At 41.1% G+C, this 18,414-nt stretch overlaps 1 protein-coding gene across 2 annotated transcripts in view; it reads right to left on the bottom strand.

The window, feature by feature from the left end:
* The window catches only part of SCFD2 (sec1 family domain containing 2), a 273,170-nt gene extending 254,976 nt beyond the window's left edge, over window positions 1–18,194 (bottom strand). The window contains exons 1-3 of one of the 2 annotated variants that reach the window (XM_072124404.1): window positions 17,286–18,194; window positions 11,975–12,143; window positions 5,868–5,995 (exon numbers count right to left, since the gene is read on the bottom strand). In XM_072124404.1, coding sequence (XP_071980505.1) covers window positions 5,868–5,995; window positions 11,975–12,143; window positions 17,286–18,078 — 1,090 coding nt within the window. In that variant the 5' untranslated portion in view covers window positions 18,079–18,194. The remainder of the gene's footprint in view (window positions 1–5,867; window positions 5,996–11,974; window positions 12,144–17,285) is intronic. The other variant, XM_072124397.1, reaches the window with a different exon arrangement.
* Window positions 18,195–18,414: the final 220 nt, after the last annotated feature.

Here is an 18,414-nt window from a genome sequence, read left to right as displayed (position 1 = left end):
ATGAAAAAACACATTTGCGCCATTTCTTGTGGGCTTGGTTTTTACAGCTTTCACTGTGCGCCCCAAATGACAGATCTACTTCATTCATTGGGTCAATACGATCACAGGGATACCAAATTTGTATAGGTTTTATAATGTTTTCATACATTTACAAAAATAAAAACGTCCTGTACAGAAAAAAAATTCTTCAATTTACAGTGTTCTTGCGCTAATAACTTTTTCATACTTTAGTGTACAGAGCTGTGGGTGGTGTCATTTTTATGCGATTTTTTTCTATTTTTCTAAATGGCTAAAAAATGCAATTTGCGACTTCGGGCGCTATTTTCCGCTACGGGGTAAAACGCAGTGAAAAACGGTTATTATATTTTGATAGATCGGGCATTTTCGGATGCGGCGATAACTAATGTGTTTAGGATTTTTACTGTTTATTTATATTTATATCAGTTCTAGGGAAAGGGGGGTGATTTGAATTTTTATGTTTTTTTACTATTTTTTTTTTTTTTTACTATTTTTCAGACTCCCTAGGGTACTTTAACCCTAGGTTGTCTGATTGATCCTACCATACACTGCCATACTACAGTATGGCAGTATATGGGGATTTTGCATACCATCTATTACAATGTGCAGATCGCACATTGTAATAGATAGCCTCGATCATGACAGCCTCGGATCTTTGTGTGATCCGAGGCTGTCATGACAACGGATCGCCGCTCCCCAGTGAAGTCACGGGGAATGACGATCGGAGCCAAGATGGCAAGCACCGATTGCGGGTATTAAGGACGGGCATTTGCTTCATTATGAAGCAAATGCCCGGTGAGTATGAAGAGGGCTCAGCCCGTGAGCCCTCTTCATACTCCCCCATGCGCAGCAAGACGTAAGGGTACGTCTTATTACCCTAAGGGGTTAAAAGGACATCTACCACCCAAATCAAGGAATATAAACCAAGTACACTGACATACTGGTGTGTGCCCCCTCTGGTAAGATATGCTCTTTTTTTAGCTTCCTATGCCCTGGTTTTTAAGAAAAAAAGGCTTTAAAATTATGCAAATGAGGCTGAGTGGCTCCATGCTTCATTAATACCTATGGAGCCTGGAGCCCCTCAGACAAATTTGCCTAATTTTAAAAGTATGTCAGTGTCCTTGGTTTACAATCCTTCATCCTGGCAGTAGATGTCCTTTAAATGGTCACCAACTTTTCAACAAACTGTGCAGAAATTAACATTAGAAGCGACGACAAAAATCTTGTAATACACAGTCACAGAGCTAGTTACTTCTTTCTACACTTACTATGGCTCATATCACCTTCTTTCCTTATCCATGTTTTTCACTAAATTATAAACTTAACTCAGATTATATAGAAATTCTATGGGGAGCGGAAGGTTTCTTCCCAGTAGCTTGCGCAATTTAAGCTCCACAAATGGGTTGTAGAAGGAAAATCAAGTGTTTTGCCTTTAAAGTCCATTTGCTTTTATGCATTGTGAACCAAACATACCTTGACAATGCTGTAGCTACACTGATGCAGAAACATATCTTGTTTAATCCCTGAGCTGAGTGGTTTTGCTGAAAAAACAATTATAAAATTATGATAATGAAGCGCTGTCGCTCCTGTGGCTGCCTGGTGCTTCTCCTCTTACAATAATTATGCACTGTTCCAGAGAAATCTGTAATCACCATGTTGTCCCTGACAGGCAAAAGTAATCAATCGCTGCACCACCCCCTGCTGTTTAGTATCCAGTTTAGGTTGATTAGTCCTGTATGGACAGTTCATAAAGCTCTGTGTAATGTGTTTACCAGTCTGCATCCAGCTTTCTCAAGGTCCTGAACTTAATAATAGCTTTTTGAGCAAAACCACTCAGTACAGGGATTAAACAAGATATGTTTCTGCATCAGTGTAGCCACAGCATTCTCGAGGTACGTTTGGTTCACAATGCATAAAAACAAATGGTAGATTTTCATCGCAAATACATGTGGGATGAGGCCATGTTCTGCCTGTTGCATTTGGTTTTCATTCACAGAGACTGTAGAGATGAGAGCAAAATGAGGATCAAAAGTTACATAATGGAAAGAATGATGGAAGGATTGTTATTGCATGGTGCTTGTTCCAGCCATCGCGGTGGTCCACCTACACTATATTTTGGAGTTTGGCAGCTGGCAGTTTATCGGACAATGACACGTGGCATGATTTGGCAGGAAGGTGCATTGGCTAGTTAGGAAATGCGGCTTTCCAAAATACATGACCAATGCGCCAACATCCTACTATGTGCTTTTTAAATTTTATTCTCCTTAAAGAAATATTGTTGTTGCAACAAGGTATCCTTAAAGGACTCCTATTTACTGGGAAGCTGGAACCAAATTCCATATGCAGTACTTTAGAGAAAAAAAAACAGGATAATCACGTAGACAACAAATTTATATTGTTGTGTTTTGTGGGACGAGCTGATGTTTTCATTGATGCCATTCTGGGGACTGTACCATCTTTTGATCACTTTTTTTATAAAATTTTTATAGGCGAACTCAGGATCTGGACACATGGAAGATTTTTTTTTTTCATTATGGGGTTCACTGCAGAGAATAATTCTGGCATTTTGGGATGTGGTAATACCTAACATGTTTATGTTCGTTTACTTATTTTTATTTTCGTTTTAGGGAAAGGGGATGACTTGAACTTTTTTTTTTTTTTTTAACTTTTTTAGGCCCCTTTGGGTACTTTAACCCTAGGGCAATGGTGGCGAACCTATGGCAGGGGTTCCGGAGGTGGCAATCAGAGCCTTCTCAGTAGGCACCCAAGATTTCGACCCAGAGTTCACTAGATTAGCACTAACAGAATCTACCTGTAGTCCCAGGCAACTCAAGATATGCTGCTGTCAGAGCCATGTTAAAGCAACACATCCTTGGCTGTTCCAGACTTCAGGAATAGTGAAAACATATGGAAAGGACCTGGATTATCTTTGGAGCTCCTGCTGGCCCCATGTTTCTTTTTGTGCAGGGGGACCCTGGAGAGAAAATAAAATTTGCCCTTCTTTCAATTGTATTGGTGTCCTCAGGAGGCCAATACGATTGAAAGTTTAGGTAGAACAGGTAGTAATAGCTTACAGCTTAAAATGCTCTATCAGCACTTTGCGATAAATAAGTGGGTTTTGGCTGTAGTTTGGGCACTCGGTCTCTAAAAGGTTCACCATCACTACCCTAGGGGATCTGATCGCTGATGTATACAGAAGTATTGCAGTACATTGGCAATTCAGTGTATCACTCTATAACAGGCCTGGGAGCATGAAATGGAGTATAGGCCTGGTAAAAACACAAGGCTTTGGATCCTGCTATATAACTTAATGGCAGAGTTGGGTTTCCAAAGCATTGTGTGCCTAATGATAAAACCAGGTCCTAGCCCACTAGCCCTTAAGGCAGTGGTGGCAAACCTATGGCACGGGTGCCAGAGGTGGCACTCAGAGCCCTTTCTGTGGGCACCCTTTCTGTGCCATCACCAGAGAAGATTCCAGGTATCTTCCTACAGTGCCAAACAGCCCAGGACTTGCTGTGCACAGAGCTATTTTAAAGTGACAGGACTACCTGTGAGTACTGGAGGAGTGGAAAGGTGTGGACAGATGTGGATTATCATTGTAGCTCCTGCTCCGGCCCTGACAATTATTCCTGTTTATGGGGCCCTGGAGGGAAGCTACAATGATCATCAAAATTTCTTCTATTTTTGGCTTTATTGGTGTCCTCAGGTGCCGGTATCAATGAAAGCTGTGACAGAGAAGGGAGTATATATCACAAATTAAATTTCTGTGTTGGCACTTTGTGATAAATAAGCGGGTTTGGTTGTAGTTTGGGCACTCGGTGTCTAAAAGGTTCGCCATCACTGCCCTAAGGGGACTCCAGTTGAGTCACGTTGCCTGCAGATTAGAGTATTTGACATTGACTGGTTCTTTTTCTTGTATCATGTGACTTTTGACCTCCATCTTGTTCCTAAAGTTTGTCTTGGCTACTCTGGTATCTGAAGTGATAGTAGAACAACAGTACCAAGTCACTGTTCCCAGATACATGCTCCAGCCTCACATTTTTTCTCTTATCACCTTCTGACCACTGTCATGACTGTACCCAAGACTCTGAGATCTACATCTCTGGTGAGACACTTAAAGGGGTTGGACACTTTTCAATAAATCTGTTTGAGTCATAATCTCCTGCTGTAGTCCCTCCTATTCCTCGGATAGCACGGACATGTAAACAAAGATCCACAGAGAGTTTACAGACAGCACTAAAGGTAGCATTAGGGATGATTAAACAATTGATGAACATTCAGGGTTTATTATTAAGGCAGTATAGGCAAATGGGCAATTTATGTAAAAGAGTGGCCAACCCCTTTAAGAGTCCCTAGGCAAGATGGGAAGTGGCGATTGTGTTTATTGTCTTCTCTAGTAATGTCATTAGGATTTACCTGCCAATAACAGGAACCTATGCTGATCATATAAGAGGATAGACAGGTAAAGTCAATTACTGGTGGTTACATATTGTAATATACAAGAAAAATAGTAACAGGCTGATTGAAGAAGAAGTGAATGGGCTATTCTGGAATCTGCATTCCTTTTGCAGAAAGATCAATCAGATGCAAAGCCATAAGAATAAACATATTATGTTCCATGAACATAGGAAGCGGACAAAAAGGAAGAGATCTATGAATTAAACAACAGTATGTATTACACATATATAACAGCACAATGTTTATTCTCAAGAACTTTGATCTGTATAGAAACAGATTTCCTTCTCCTTCACTTCCGTTAAGGTAATGTATGGAGCCTTTAATCCAGGTAGCACAATAAAACTGAATATTTCTTTCCGGATAGTAGGGAAAGTTCCTTGCTGAGACAAAGAGAGATCAGAAGAAAAGAGAAAGCGAGAGAAAGGTCTTCCCCAGAGCCAGCGGTGCCCAGCGGACTCTAAGGTTTCTGCCACTTCCTGCACAATCTGCATTCTCCTTCATAGAACAGAGAAAGACTTCTGAGAATGCACTGCACCAGGAGGCCAATGCACAATGTGCTATATAATGGAACATATTGGTTTCCTAATATTTTAACCTTCATTAAAAGACAGATTATTTCTTCCTGAGTCAAGGTCCATCCTTTAGATCAGCAATTCTTATACCTAAAATATAGGATTTTATTTTATTTTTTGTTCCTTTACATACGTCCTGATAAAATGGGCTCATACATTAAAGAAACTTTCCATGGGGAATCTATCATCAGAAGTAGATCTGATGGTGGATTCCTCCTGCTGCCTCTGCCCTAATCTGTAATTTAATAATCCTGGAAAATAACCTAACCTGTTAAAAACTTTATTTAGTAATATGTAAATTAACTGCAGAGGCAAAACCGTCCAATAAACTTTAGACAAAACTTATTCTGCACTTTCTCTAAGCCCTGTGTGATATTCACTCCTCCATCTACTCTTGATAAACCACTAAGTAAACCAGTGAATTCAGCAAAGATTTTCAAATCAAGGCAGTGAATCAGCAATAGAGAGAGAATGGAAAGAGCTTAGTAGGTTCTGCAGCTCACAAGCTAATTTTAAGGATGAGATTCTTCGCTTTAAAATGACACCAGAAGCATGGTTCTAGGTACTGTAGAGCCCAAGACATTGATTCTCTCTTTTTTTAGCATGACTCATCTCTGTCTCTATTTACCTCTTTTCAGGTCACTTGCATATGAAGGTGCTTTTTTTTACTAGGTAATGGATGAGCTTACATTTAAAAGATGGAATGCTAAAAAGAACATTTTATACCCTACCTCAGGGAGATGGTAGTTTAACGGGGTTAAATCTGGTGACATGTCCCCTTTAAGAGTCATATTTATTAATTGAATATTTAATAATTACCCATGCTCATCTTAATGGGCAGCTTCTCTCTACTGGCCGCATCCACCAGATGTCTTCTGACTTCCATTACTGCCTCCTTCTGTTTCATGGTCAGCATGGACTCCCACAGAGACTTAGCTGCAGAATCGCTAGAAACATAGAAAGCAAAATGTAAATAAAATATTTTTAAAAAAATTGTACCGGACTCTAGTGTTCTGTGTGCAGAGTATTATCAATCTTCATTCACGCACTGTTATTAATAACTGGATTTATTCCACAGATATTCATCTGGCCGTCAGCTGGCTAATAAACCAGAAAATTTAATCAAGACATTAAAAATAAATAAATTACCCCAAAGCCACAAAGCCAGAAACTTATGTCTATTTACATTATCTTGAAAAGTCAAAATGAAAACACAAGGCAATATAAAAGCCTGTAAATATTAGACAATAGTGGGAAGGTCTGCAGATGACACTTGGTTCTTCATGGCCCTTCTAGTAGAGTTCAAGCAAATACCACAATAAATAGAAGTTCCTGTAGTAAGACTGTCCAGCTGCTGCACTCCAGATCTTACACAGCAAGGGCATCGTAGTCCATAGGGGACATATATCAGGGCTTGTACACTGGTTTTCCAGCATAAAAGCCCTGAAATAATTGAAATTTCTTGTATAACAGGCATTACAATCATTATCCCCTTTACAAAATCTGCACCCCAAGCGGACATGGAAAGTAGTGATGAGCCGGCTCACTAAGCCCCGCCCCTAAACGTCTCACCATGCCCCCAAAAGAGCTGGGTCTGCTTAGTGAGTGGAGCCTAATGAGCCGGCTCACTAAGAAGAGCCAGAATTCCCATCACTAATGGAGAGGTGTTAAGGGGGCATAGTGGGTTGTGAAGAGGGCATGGTTGGCAGCGGAATGGGCCGGCGTTGAGTGCTCCTGCCCCTGCGCACTGACTAGAGTCAGCGACCATTCAAGCTGAATGCTTGCTGCTCCGCATATGTAATAGGAGGCTGAAGCCTGTGATGTATCCGGCAGTGCCGGAGAGGCGGCATATGATAAATGTCTGCTTATATCATGTGGAAAGATTTTATGTCTCTCTTAAGTTTACAACACAGTGGCCATGTGTCCGAGGTCCACTGGAGGTCCTACACTAGGAATTGCGGGTAGATAGTGCAGATCACCAAGGCCAAAGGCAAAAAGAATTTATTTATATACCCAAAAAGCAGCATTAAAATTGTGCATATCGGAATTTAAAAACGTCAAACACCTCGTCTGACCTAGGTTTCGCCTCTTCAGGTTTCTTCCGGGGCAAACCTGAAGTGGCTAAACCTAAATTCGGATTTTAATGCTGCTTTATGAGTATATAAAATGAATTCTTTTTAACTTTTGCCTTGGTGATCTACCCGCAATTCCTAGTGTAGGACCTCCAGTGGACCTTGGACACGAAGGTGAAGCGGGGGTCTGTGGTGGAATCCAGCATAGGAAGGGGAGAAAGGAACAAAAAGAGAGAACTAAGGAAAACTTCCATTTTCGATCTAAAGGAATTTGGTGAGAAGGTTCTTTGGAATAATTGACTGATGGAATATTAGGAGTACACTAACAACTTTTGAATTTTGTGAATTTTTTTGGCTAATGTTGGAGTGTGCCTAGTCATTGGCTCTCTCCTGGTTTAACCCCTAGCTCCCGGGTATCAACTTTGAAGATTACATTCACACATATACAGATGGTCCGACTTAAAGACGACTAACGTGCGTACTGTTGCACGGCAGGCACGCCTTGGCTGCCGGGGAGGTAGCCATGTATAGGGCCTAACTTTTCTTCGTGGGAAAACATATTTAATGCAAAATGTTGTCCTTGCAGTGTCCCAGCACTAGTAGCTACTCGGGCAATAACTATGTAGCATATTTGCAGTAGTGTCATCATAGAGATTTATCCCTTATCTATTTATCTCTATGAAGCTGCTGGACATTGTTTAAACGTTTTACAAGATGTGAAAATGTCCCCCAGTGGACTTTTATGACCTTATGGGGAACACAAACACACAAAAACAAATTACATATTAATAAATATTTTAAAATAAACATTAACATTTAGCAATAAAATTAAAAAAGAAAAACATTGCCATAGTTGCCTCGTTTGCCCAAGACCATACATATCATATATCCAAACGTCCGTCACACAAGAGGAAATCAATTTACAATGGTCAATGGTTAATTTAAAAACTGAAAAAAAATTACTTTACATTACAAAGAAAAAAAATATTTAAGCCTTTTAGGGCCTGGTCAGAAAGGGGTTAAGGTTGGACAATTGTTTTACTTTAACAAAAGGACATAAAAATAATTTTTTCTCCAATCAGAGATGGAAAGTAATTTCTTTCATATGAAGCAACGCCTATAAAACACCAATCCCACATTGATAGGCTGATATGTAGGCTCTCCAGGCTCCACATCCCTCTTCTCACCGCGCTTGACGTTACAGAACTGTACTTGTTACACTTTCCTTTGTGAATAGACACTAAATACAAATAACCTGTTTGTCCAAATCCCAAGCTTACAAGATGTTTGTTGGGATTGGCCAACAGGAAATGCTCTCTGCATGAAACTGCAGATCTAGAAGAATATTCGGCATGTCCTGAATGAGTGAGTCAGGCGCAGGACAGGACATATTTCTAACACTATGTTTATGTACTGGAACACTTTCAGCTGCTGGAACAGTCAACAATGGAGAGAAAAAAATCCTGAATTTCACAATGAATTGCAGGCTCCAAACCATTAAAGGGTAAATACATTGATCATGTCACACCCAAATACAGATGGAAAACATCAGCTTCAAATCAACAGAGACTTCAGTGAAATAACCTACAGTAATGAGCCTACAGCGGAGCAAACACTGAAATAATCAGCAATGTAGTGACAGAGAGTAAATAGTCTAAGCCCTTACAGATAAAACACATCCGGGTTGTTAAATAAAGGGAGAAAAACTGTCCCCAAACACAGATGCAAGGATGGAGGAATAAAAGTATTCACTTTTAGTAATGTCTTCAAATGTGGTGTCATGGACATGTATTTTTATTCTGTTTTGCATGTAAACAAGTCCACTCATACACATATGTGCCCGTAAACCCAGAATGAAAATTGCATTTTATTTCCCAATTCTGCACAATTAAAGGGCTTGGCCACTTAAAGGGCATCTAACAGAATGAAGAATTGTATGCAAATGAGAACCAGGATGAAGAATTCTATGCAAATGAGCCTGAGGGACACCATTGGTGTTAAAGGAGCCTGAAGCTCCTCAGGCATACAATTTTTCAGCCTGATGGTAGACGTCCTTTAAGAGCTTTTTCAAATACAATGATCACAGACTGTACAAAATACTGTGTTACTGACCGAACACACTGCAGGGACAGGATTTGTTGCGTCAGATCGATCTGCGCCCCTCTCTAAACAACAACACCACTACTGTAATTTTTAGCAGAAGCCGGGATTCTTCACATCATAGATCAATACAATGAAAGGAATCCCTTCCGTGCAGTGGGGTCAGTCTGCAACACAGGTCTCTGCACATTCTGTGATCCCATGGTTATCACAGACACTGTAGGCGGAGGCTGGGGTGATAAAGTGCTGCTGCATCCGCCCTAGATTTACTACAATGGCCTCCGCTGACTGTACACATCACTCAGCAGGACCACCCAGTTACTCTATTTGTAGCAATAGAATAAAATGTCTACTTTAGGTTAACACTATGGTATGACATAAAAGATTAGTACAAAAATCTGAAGAAATCGTGTCTATTCCTGACAGCCCAAAAGACAAAATCTGGTTATAGCGTTATCTGGTTTAGAAAATACGTTTTGGCTTTCTTTAGCCTTGACCCCCATTTGAGAACTTAATTATTTTTCTCTAGTAGACCTTAGAAAAGCTCGTCATGTTTGACAAGAACCACATGGATTAATCACCAAACTGGAGGAGACTCTGTGGGCGTAACAATTTGCAAACTGTTTCGCATAAATATGTATGTTTGGCGTAAACAAATGTCTGCAATCCATCAAAAAAAAAAAACTCATCCCAGGCATGAAGTATAGGATTCTAGCTACTTAGACAAGCAGGACAATAATCTGCATAGTTTAAGAGAAATTATACAGAATTAGATATAAAAATAATGAATTAGATCAAGCAGAACAAAACATCTTCTATACTTCACATGCAGTTAACAATACTAAATCTATATCATGGAGCAGAGCTGTATACTGCTCCCATCATCCTGTACTTCCCCCTATCTGCCTGCACTCACATACAGCAGAATTATTTTAATGTCTATGGCTGATGCTGGTAATGTCTGTACTCCTCACCATTAAAGAGGAACTAAACCTTTAAAGGCATCTACCACCAGGATGAAAGACTGTATGCAAATGAGCCTGAGGGGCTCCAGACTCGTAAGGTATTAATTGAGCCTGGAACCCCTCAGGCTCATTTGCATACAACCCTTCACCCTGGTGGTAGATGCCCTTTAACAAATAAATGAATAGTGCAGAAGATACCAGTAAACTTTGTAATATATGTTATTAAAGTTTCTTGTGCCCTGCTTTTCCCCTGCCTTTCTTCCTGCTTTTAGCAGTATGAATCAGCTTTCCCTCTTGTACTCTCACAGACACACGGTAGATGAGCAGAAACTATTTTCTAGTGAAATAAGCTCTTTACAGTCACTTATTGGGGGAGACATATCATAAGCTGGCACTTGCGCTCCGATGTATGATGATATCCCTATGTTTTCGGATACATCAAGAGTCTCCGGCCTCTTGATGTATCTGCCAGTCGGGCTACCAGGACCTACCAGGTGTAAAAATATTGTGCAGCCTGCAAACTTTAACTTATTAAAAAGTTCATGCGTTGCAGCAAATGCACTAGCATGGGGCAGGAATGTCCCCCTTCATGCTCCTACACGCCCACCTGGTGTGGAAATGGAGTAAAGGGAGAAATAATCACAATTACTGCAGATTCGCCAGTAACTGGCTTGTACACCAGAAAACTACCATATGAGCTGGGCAAGTCTTGCCCATTGCCATAAGCCACATTCATATTGTCTGTATTTGATCCATATCTTGTATTGTTATTCAAAAGCCAAAACCAGAAGTGGACCCTTCACAGCTTTATTGGAAATAGCGGTATTGCTTCTGTATTTTGGACCCACACACAGGGGAAGATTTATAAAAAGTGTCTGGGAGCAATCAGAGCTCAGCTTTCATTTTCCCACAGCTGTTTATAAAATTAAAGCTGAGCTCTGATTGGTTTCCTTGGGCAACTAGAACAATTTTACCTCAGACACTTCTGATAAATCACCCCAATGAATGGTTTTGACTTACAAATACTGGTGCGAAATACTGAACCATACTGTGGCCCTACAGAGTTGAATTATCAAGTGAAATATTTATTATTTAACCATTAGCCCAATTTCCTTTATTTGCTGGGTTAAGACTTGAGAAGCCTTTCAGATGCACTGCTCACTATAGGAGCAGAAAGGAGAAAAACAAATGGGACAGAGAAGTTTTTTTCCCACTTGAAGGTCATCTTGGTTGTAAACCAATCACACTCACATGCTGGTTTGCGCCCCCTTAGGCAAGACCCGCTCTTCTTTTAGCTTCTTAAGCCTTTGTTTTTACAAAGGAAGGAAAAAAAAGAAGAAAGGCTTTAAAAATTATGCAAATAACTGAACTTGGAGCCACTCAGACTCATTTGCATTATTGTGAAAGCCCTTTTTTGGAAAAACAAGGTAAAAGAAGAGCAGATCCTTCCAGAGAGGGCACATACACATACCTGCATGCACGTGTGCTTGGTATATGCCCTGATCATGGTGGTAGATTTGCTTAAACGTATATTACAAAGTTTGCTATTATCACTCCACTATTCTTGTCTGAAAGATACATTCGCTTTCAACAAGGTTTGTATGAATTTACAGTAAAAGCAACCATAAGGAAATTTGTAACATCCGATCAGAGGATAATTATTCTTTCTCCACTTAGTTGGCTTCTGCCACAGGTTCTCTCCCTTACCAATAAATTTATCTCTGAAATCTCAACACATGCATAAGGTCACATTAAAACAAACTATGAATTGGTGATATTATTTGCTTACTTTGGCTGTGACAAGCATCCTGGGGCTATTATCCCCTCATTTTCACCATCAATTCGCAAGTCTGTGAGTTCATCCATGTTGATCATTACATCATTTTTCTGTCCAGGAAGAGAAGGAAGAACAGAGAGGATCTTTTCTACAAGACTGTCTCCATGATGTCCGATAGCGCCTGGAAGAACACGGATTATAGTACATAAGCCTTGGTGTAACCGTAGGAGTTTACTGCATGTTATATTGTATCATGTTCACTATAGAATAGGAAATAAAGAGCTTTTTCAGCGATAAAGAAATCTGACAAACTTAATATAACTAAGAAAATAAACCAATATTCATGAGCTTTTTTGTACTGTTGCTATGGCTCATTACTACGTTTCCACAATTTATCACCATATTAGCTTCCTAACTAATTACTGCATTAGGGTGAGGGTTTAGTTGCCTATTGATCCAATTAAGAAAAAAAAAACACACATTTATTATGACACATCACTGCCTAAATAAGCCCAAATCTGAATTGAAACAATGGGGCTCATTTACTAAGGGTCCGACGATTTCCGATTTGCGCCGAATTGCCCTGGGATTTTGGCACACGTGACTGGATTTTGGCGCATCGACGCCGCCTTTCATGCGACAGAAATCGGGGGCGTGGCCATTGGACAACCCGACGGATTCTGAAAATCTGCGGAATTTAAAAAAGAATTTGTGTCGCAAGATCTAGCACTCACATACATCAGGACGTAGAAGGTGAATTCTGGCGGACCAGGGCGCAGCAGCGACACCTTTTGGATATCGGGCATACGGACCTTAGTGAATCCTGGCACACCCAAATCATCGTCAGAGATCACGCCACTGGATCGCGACTGGACCGGTAAGTAAATCTGCCCCATTGTGATGGCAAATGATGATTTTATTCTTTATAATGATAGCTTAGCCCAGGATGGGTATTATATGTAGGATCAGTGATGGTCTTCCATGGGCTGCACATCATGAACATAACCTTATGCCTGATTATCCTGGCAGATTCTATTCAGGCTGTCGGGATGGTGCCCAAAGTATGGAAGAATAAAGATATTGCTGTGTGATCTACTCCACTAACATTCGCTTTATATTTGAGGCCCAAGAATTAAATGGGAGATGGACTGTAAATGATGGATTGGGGTAGGACATGATGAACCGTATTCATTTGTAGCAATCATTACAGTTTCCATTTTGCCAATGTCTGCTAATCCTACTACACTGATGTGCTCATCTGCTGCCCCCCTCACCGGTTCTGTTATTCCAGACCCAGACAAGAAAAGACGACCACAATGATATTATAGCGTCACAAATAATTCCAACCATGCCAAATTCTTTAGTCTCACCTTACGAAAGAAATACTACTTTTTTTCTTTTTACAACAGGGAGAGACATAGCACTGTAAGGGAATGATGTTTAAAGAGAACCTTCCGGCAGATAAGGACCTGTCTTGGTAAAATGTGGTGGCATCATCCAAAAAAATAAAAATCAACTTTGAAGTGAAATTGGATGTATAAAATCATAGAAGTGGAGAGTTTACCTATTGTAAGGCACTGTTATACTTTTAATTCAATATAATCTTGTTGGAACTATAGAAGTGGAGAGTTTAGTAATTAAAGGGAATCTGTCACCACATTTGCACAATAGAGCTCTAATAACTAAATGACACCATTCTTTTAGATAAAATTGTTTCCCTTACATCCCCATAAATCAACTTTATGTCAAATTTTCATGTTATATTTGTAACGTCTACCTCATGTATGTATCTGATCACATGAAATCACATCATGTCTCCAAAAAACAGCATAATAGGCATTCTGTGGCAGGTTGTATTCAGTACTCTCCTCTTAGACTTTATATCTGACTTCAAAATTGATATTCTGGATAAAGTCTCCACAATGGACCATGGAAATACATGATCTGGAAGGTATCAATGTGCTTGTGAAGATACTGGTAATAGATTGTTAGGTCTTTTTCTGCAGACAGGTTCAATTTAAGGTAGGAATCATGCAATACTGTTGAAGTATACCACCAACACAAGGCTCAAACATATCGGAACGGTCTTCTACTGGACTGGACTATAAATGAAGCGTTGGAGAAGTGTGTCATGGTCCTCCTTTAAAGGAAACCTACTAGTTCAAATGGTAGGTGTAAGCTGTAAATACCGAGCACCAGCTCAGGGTGAGCTGGTGCCGGTACTTACTTTCGTTAGTGTTATTAACCGCTGTATGGCGGTTTTAACACTTTTTAATGTTTATAGCTGTAGCTGCATTGGCGGTGCGCGCGTCTACATAGGAAATGCCAGAGACGTCGCACGCAGCACCGAAGCAGCTTCAGCTATAAACATTAAAAAGTGTTAAAACCGCGATACAGCGGTTAATAACACTAACGAAAGTAAGTACCGGCACCAGTTCACCCTGAGCTGGTGCTCGGTATTTACAGCTTACCCCTACCATTTGGTTTCCTTTAAGTTTCTTCAAGAGCTCCTGTCCACTTTGTTAGAAGTTTGTTTTTAGTATAAACCAATATTTTTCATGAAAAGAATCCATTCAGTTCTGGATAAGCTTTTTTTCATAACTCCGCTTTGACTCTCGCTGTTAGAAACATCAGGTGTTCCATGTACCTATGCTGTATGGTCAGTACAGCTTGGACACTGCCATAGTGAAATATACCTAATTGGTTAGACCCACTTTCCAATTAAGTAATACATGTCTAGGAGGAAGAACTGAGCTACAAGAACACAATTCTCTAGAACTGTTATACTCTAGGGAAAGACTTCTCATGAAATTACAATTCATAGAAACTGTAAGTTCATTATTATTCTTCCCCTCTCCTGTTGGAGGCTTATGCTTATGCATATCAAATGACCTAAATTTATTGGTCCTAGACTCCTACGATGCTTTAGTATAACAGACCAATTATTAGATTAGGATTTGCAGCAGGTGTATAAAATATAGATATATAATGGCAGTCCAAACATGTCCTAATAGGCAAGCTGATTTGTTCGAGGACATTTTACGAGAAGTAGCCATTGCTGTTGAAATTTTATTGTAATGACAACTCATGAACATCCACCTCCAAGTTTACCAAGTTATTCACAGGATACAAAAAGACAAGTCAAAGATATTATATGAAAATATTTATTAAATAGAATAAAGTCTACATGAAAACATATACCAGTGTATGACAGCAGAGCCAGTGCACCCTCGTAAGAGACTTGAAGGCTTGTTACACAACCACTTATTGGTGTGAAAAATCTAATATTTTACAGCCCCTAAATCTGTGATTTTCCAGCCTGATGCTATTATGTCCTATAAATGGCATAGGTTATTAATAAGTTATTAGGGGAAGTGACATCCAGAACCATTGTCAATCAGCTGATTAACACCAGCACCAGATAAAAAAAAAGCACATGGCTCCATCCATAGTATATGTAAATACTTTAAATTGTCAAAAAAATTGTGCCATTTTCTTTGTTTGTATGTGTGCTCCAAATAACACCACCGCATTATTCAGTCAGTACAATCACTGAGATAGCAATTTTTTTTTAATATATACATATAAATAGATTTAGATCCCTTTTATTTAGACATTTATGAGCTGCAAAATAGCAAAAAAGGACATTTTGGTGCTATTTTCCGTGATAAGGTTCACCGCTGGGAATAACCATCTTTATATTTGATAGACAGGCCATTTGGGTACGTGGCGATAGCAGTCTAACGTATTTTTGTTTATTTTTAAATCTGTTCTGGCAATTTTTTAAACTTTTTTTTAACTGTATTTGCAGACCCCCTAGGGTACTTTAACCCTAGCAGGTGTGATCGTTCCTACCACATACTACAATACAGCATTATTGAGGGATATGGGGGTTTTGCTAATGATCGATCACAGTGTTGCACTGGCACACTAACAGTAATTCAGTAATGACAAGCATTGGGTCACGTACAGACTCTGGGCAGTCATGGCAACAAATCATCGCTCCCTAAAGACATCACAGGGAGCAATGATCCCACCAAAAATGCTGGCCATATGTGCTGCCACAAATGTAAATTCTGCTTTTAACAGGACATCTACCATCACTAATTTCACTAATGGTGGACTAGTCCTACTAACCAGTTCCTGAGAAATTGCTCTTCTCAGGACTAATTTTATTATAACTCTATACACCGCAATTTCAGCAATATAGTTAAAAAAGTTATGCTAATCAGTCTATGGTTCTCTGGCTACGACACCGGAGTGCCGAAGAGCTCCTAGTGTTATAATTTATTCACTCCCTTGTTACACTTCCAGTCCCATCTGTTTGCTGACGTCAGCTGCTCTTTGTACACTCTGGTCTTGTAACATAATGAGGGAGTGAAGACAAGGCGCTCCAATGACTTAGCCGGAGAGCCCTAGACTGGTTAGCATAATTTTTATAACTCTTCATTGCCGGAATTGTGGCATATAGAGTTTAATAATAATTAAGTCCTAAGAAGAACAGTTCCTCAGGAACTGATTAGTAGAACTAGTTTACCATCAGTCAAACTAATGTAGACAGCACTGGTGTTTGCTGTACATTGCCCATGAGTCACCATACTCCCATTGCTGCCCACTGACGTTATAGTACTGATAGGGGGATAATGGTGTTGCCCACTAATACCAAGGTCAGCACAATTCCTAAATATGGCCCCCATATGAAACTAACTCTTGGAAACTCTCCCTTCTGTGCTTTGAACATGTCTATCCACTGCTCCACATGCCGCAGTGACAGTGAAAGCTGTCAGTGAATGCAAAGGAACACACATGGGTTGCTTCTCATCCACGTCCAGGCACATGTAGACGTAGCTCAATTGGTGTATTGGGTGCAAAATCTACAGTCGTATGGGCAGTCCAAGCCGTAGAAAAGAACCGCATAATCGGCATCGTAGGTGGTTTCTCTACTGAGAAAACTTCTACTGAAGCAGAAGCAGAGGAAAATGAGCCTATTAAAAGATGCTAAGGGAGGGAGATTGTGGTGAAAAGTCCTCTCCAATTCGGAAATGCTCAAACGCCCCGGTACAAAATCAAAAATAATCTTAGAAAGGCACCAGAAGCTATTGGGACTGCCAGGGGAATCTGCTTCTACTGTTCACACTCTGATTCCTCTTCAGCTAAAGCCACAACTACATAGAGGGTGATATTATCCTGGTCACTTTGCATTTGGATCCCACACAGAGGGATGTCACCACATATTAGTACATAGTAGCTGCCCTAGGTACGTCTGCTGCAGGAGCTAGACAATACGTCTCTGGTACATAATGTGGTAAGAAGGTCCTCATACCAGTAACGTCCAGTGTCCGGTCAATGAAGACCAGTGACGCCTTGCTCTGGGCGGTCTTCCTGCGGTTTTTCGCCAGGGGGTAGTTGGCCACTTCTCCAGCAATGATCCTGCTGAGATACCCCACGGAGAAGCACTCCTCCCGCACTCCAATGCCTTCCATGATGTGATTGAGGCTGGACACTAGGTTCTTGATGTGGTTCTGCAGCTCCAGGGGCAGAGATGGGAAGTCCACATCCCCCAGGCCTGGAAACCTCTTCTTGTCGGGGCGGCTGCGGTTCAGGGCCTGGAGGTCTTGTCCTGGGAGAAGTGGGAAGAGGGAGTGGAAGGCGGGGGCCAGGAGCAGGCAGGGGCTGACAGGGGCCAGCAGGAGGGGGGCCCACAGCACCTCAGAGGTGTAGCCCATGTTCCCCATCCAGTGGCACAGCTTCTCCTCCAGCTGCTCGTACACAGCCCGGCCCTCCGCCTCCCCGGGGCTCACCGCCGTCACGACTACACAGTACTGGAAGGAGCTCTGGCTCACCACGTCCCGGATCACGTCCACACAGCGGCCCCGCAGCGGACTGCTCACCACGAACACCGCCTTGGGCTGACTGCTGCTGCCGGACTCAAAGCTGGAGAACTCCTTCACATTGAGCGCCCCGGCGGCCAGGAGCAGCTCCACATCCCCGCACCAGTGCAGCACCTCCGCACATGCCTCGTCCATGAACACCACAGCCCGCCGGGACTTAGCCAGCACCGGCTCCCACACTTTCTGACTGAACGCCGCCAGTGACGGCCCCGCTCCGCTCGCCATAGTGACAGCACGCCGCTTCCACACTGACAGCTGAGCGCTGATGACGTGTCACAACAACACTCAGGGCGCACACGATACGCGTCATCACCTGCACTGTCACGTGGTATCACCTGCACTATCCTGATGTGCTGTAGAGGTTACTAATAGCAACCAATCACTCATACTTGGTGTGTATGAGAAGTGGAATATGATTGGTTGCAGAGGATTTTATTAAGGCAAAAATCACACCAGTTATGCTACACGTTCCGTTATTAATAGCAGAAATATGACGTGGCTTCCTATTCCCCCCTACTAAAAATGAATGTATAACATTAATATAGTATAACATTAATGTTT

The sequence above is a fragment of the Engystomops pustulosus genome, chromosome 1, assembly GCF_040894005.1.
Source record: "Engystomops pustulosus chromosome 1, aEngPut4.maternal, whole genome shotgun sequence".
NCBI classification, from domain to species: Eukaryota; Metazoa; Chordata; class Amphibia; order Anura; family Leptodactylidae; genus Engystomops; species Engystomops pustulosus.
The sequence above is the reverse complement of the archived record's forward strand: the minus strand, read 5'-3'. Positions and strand labels throughout refer to the sequence as shown.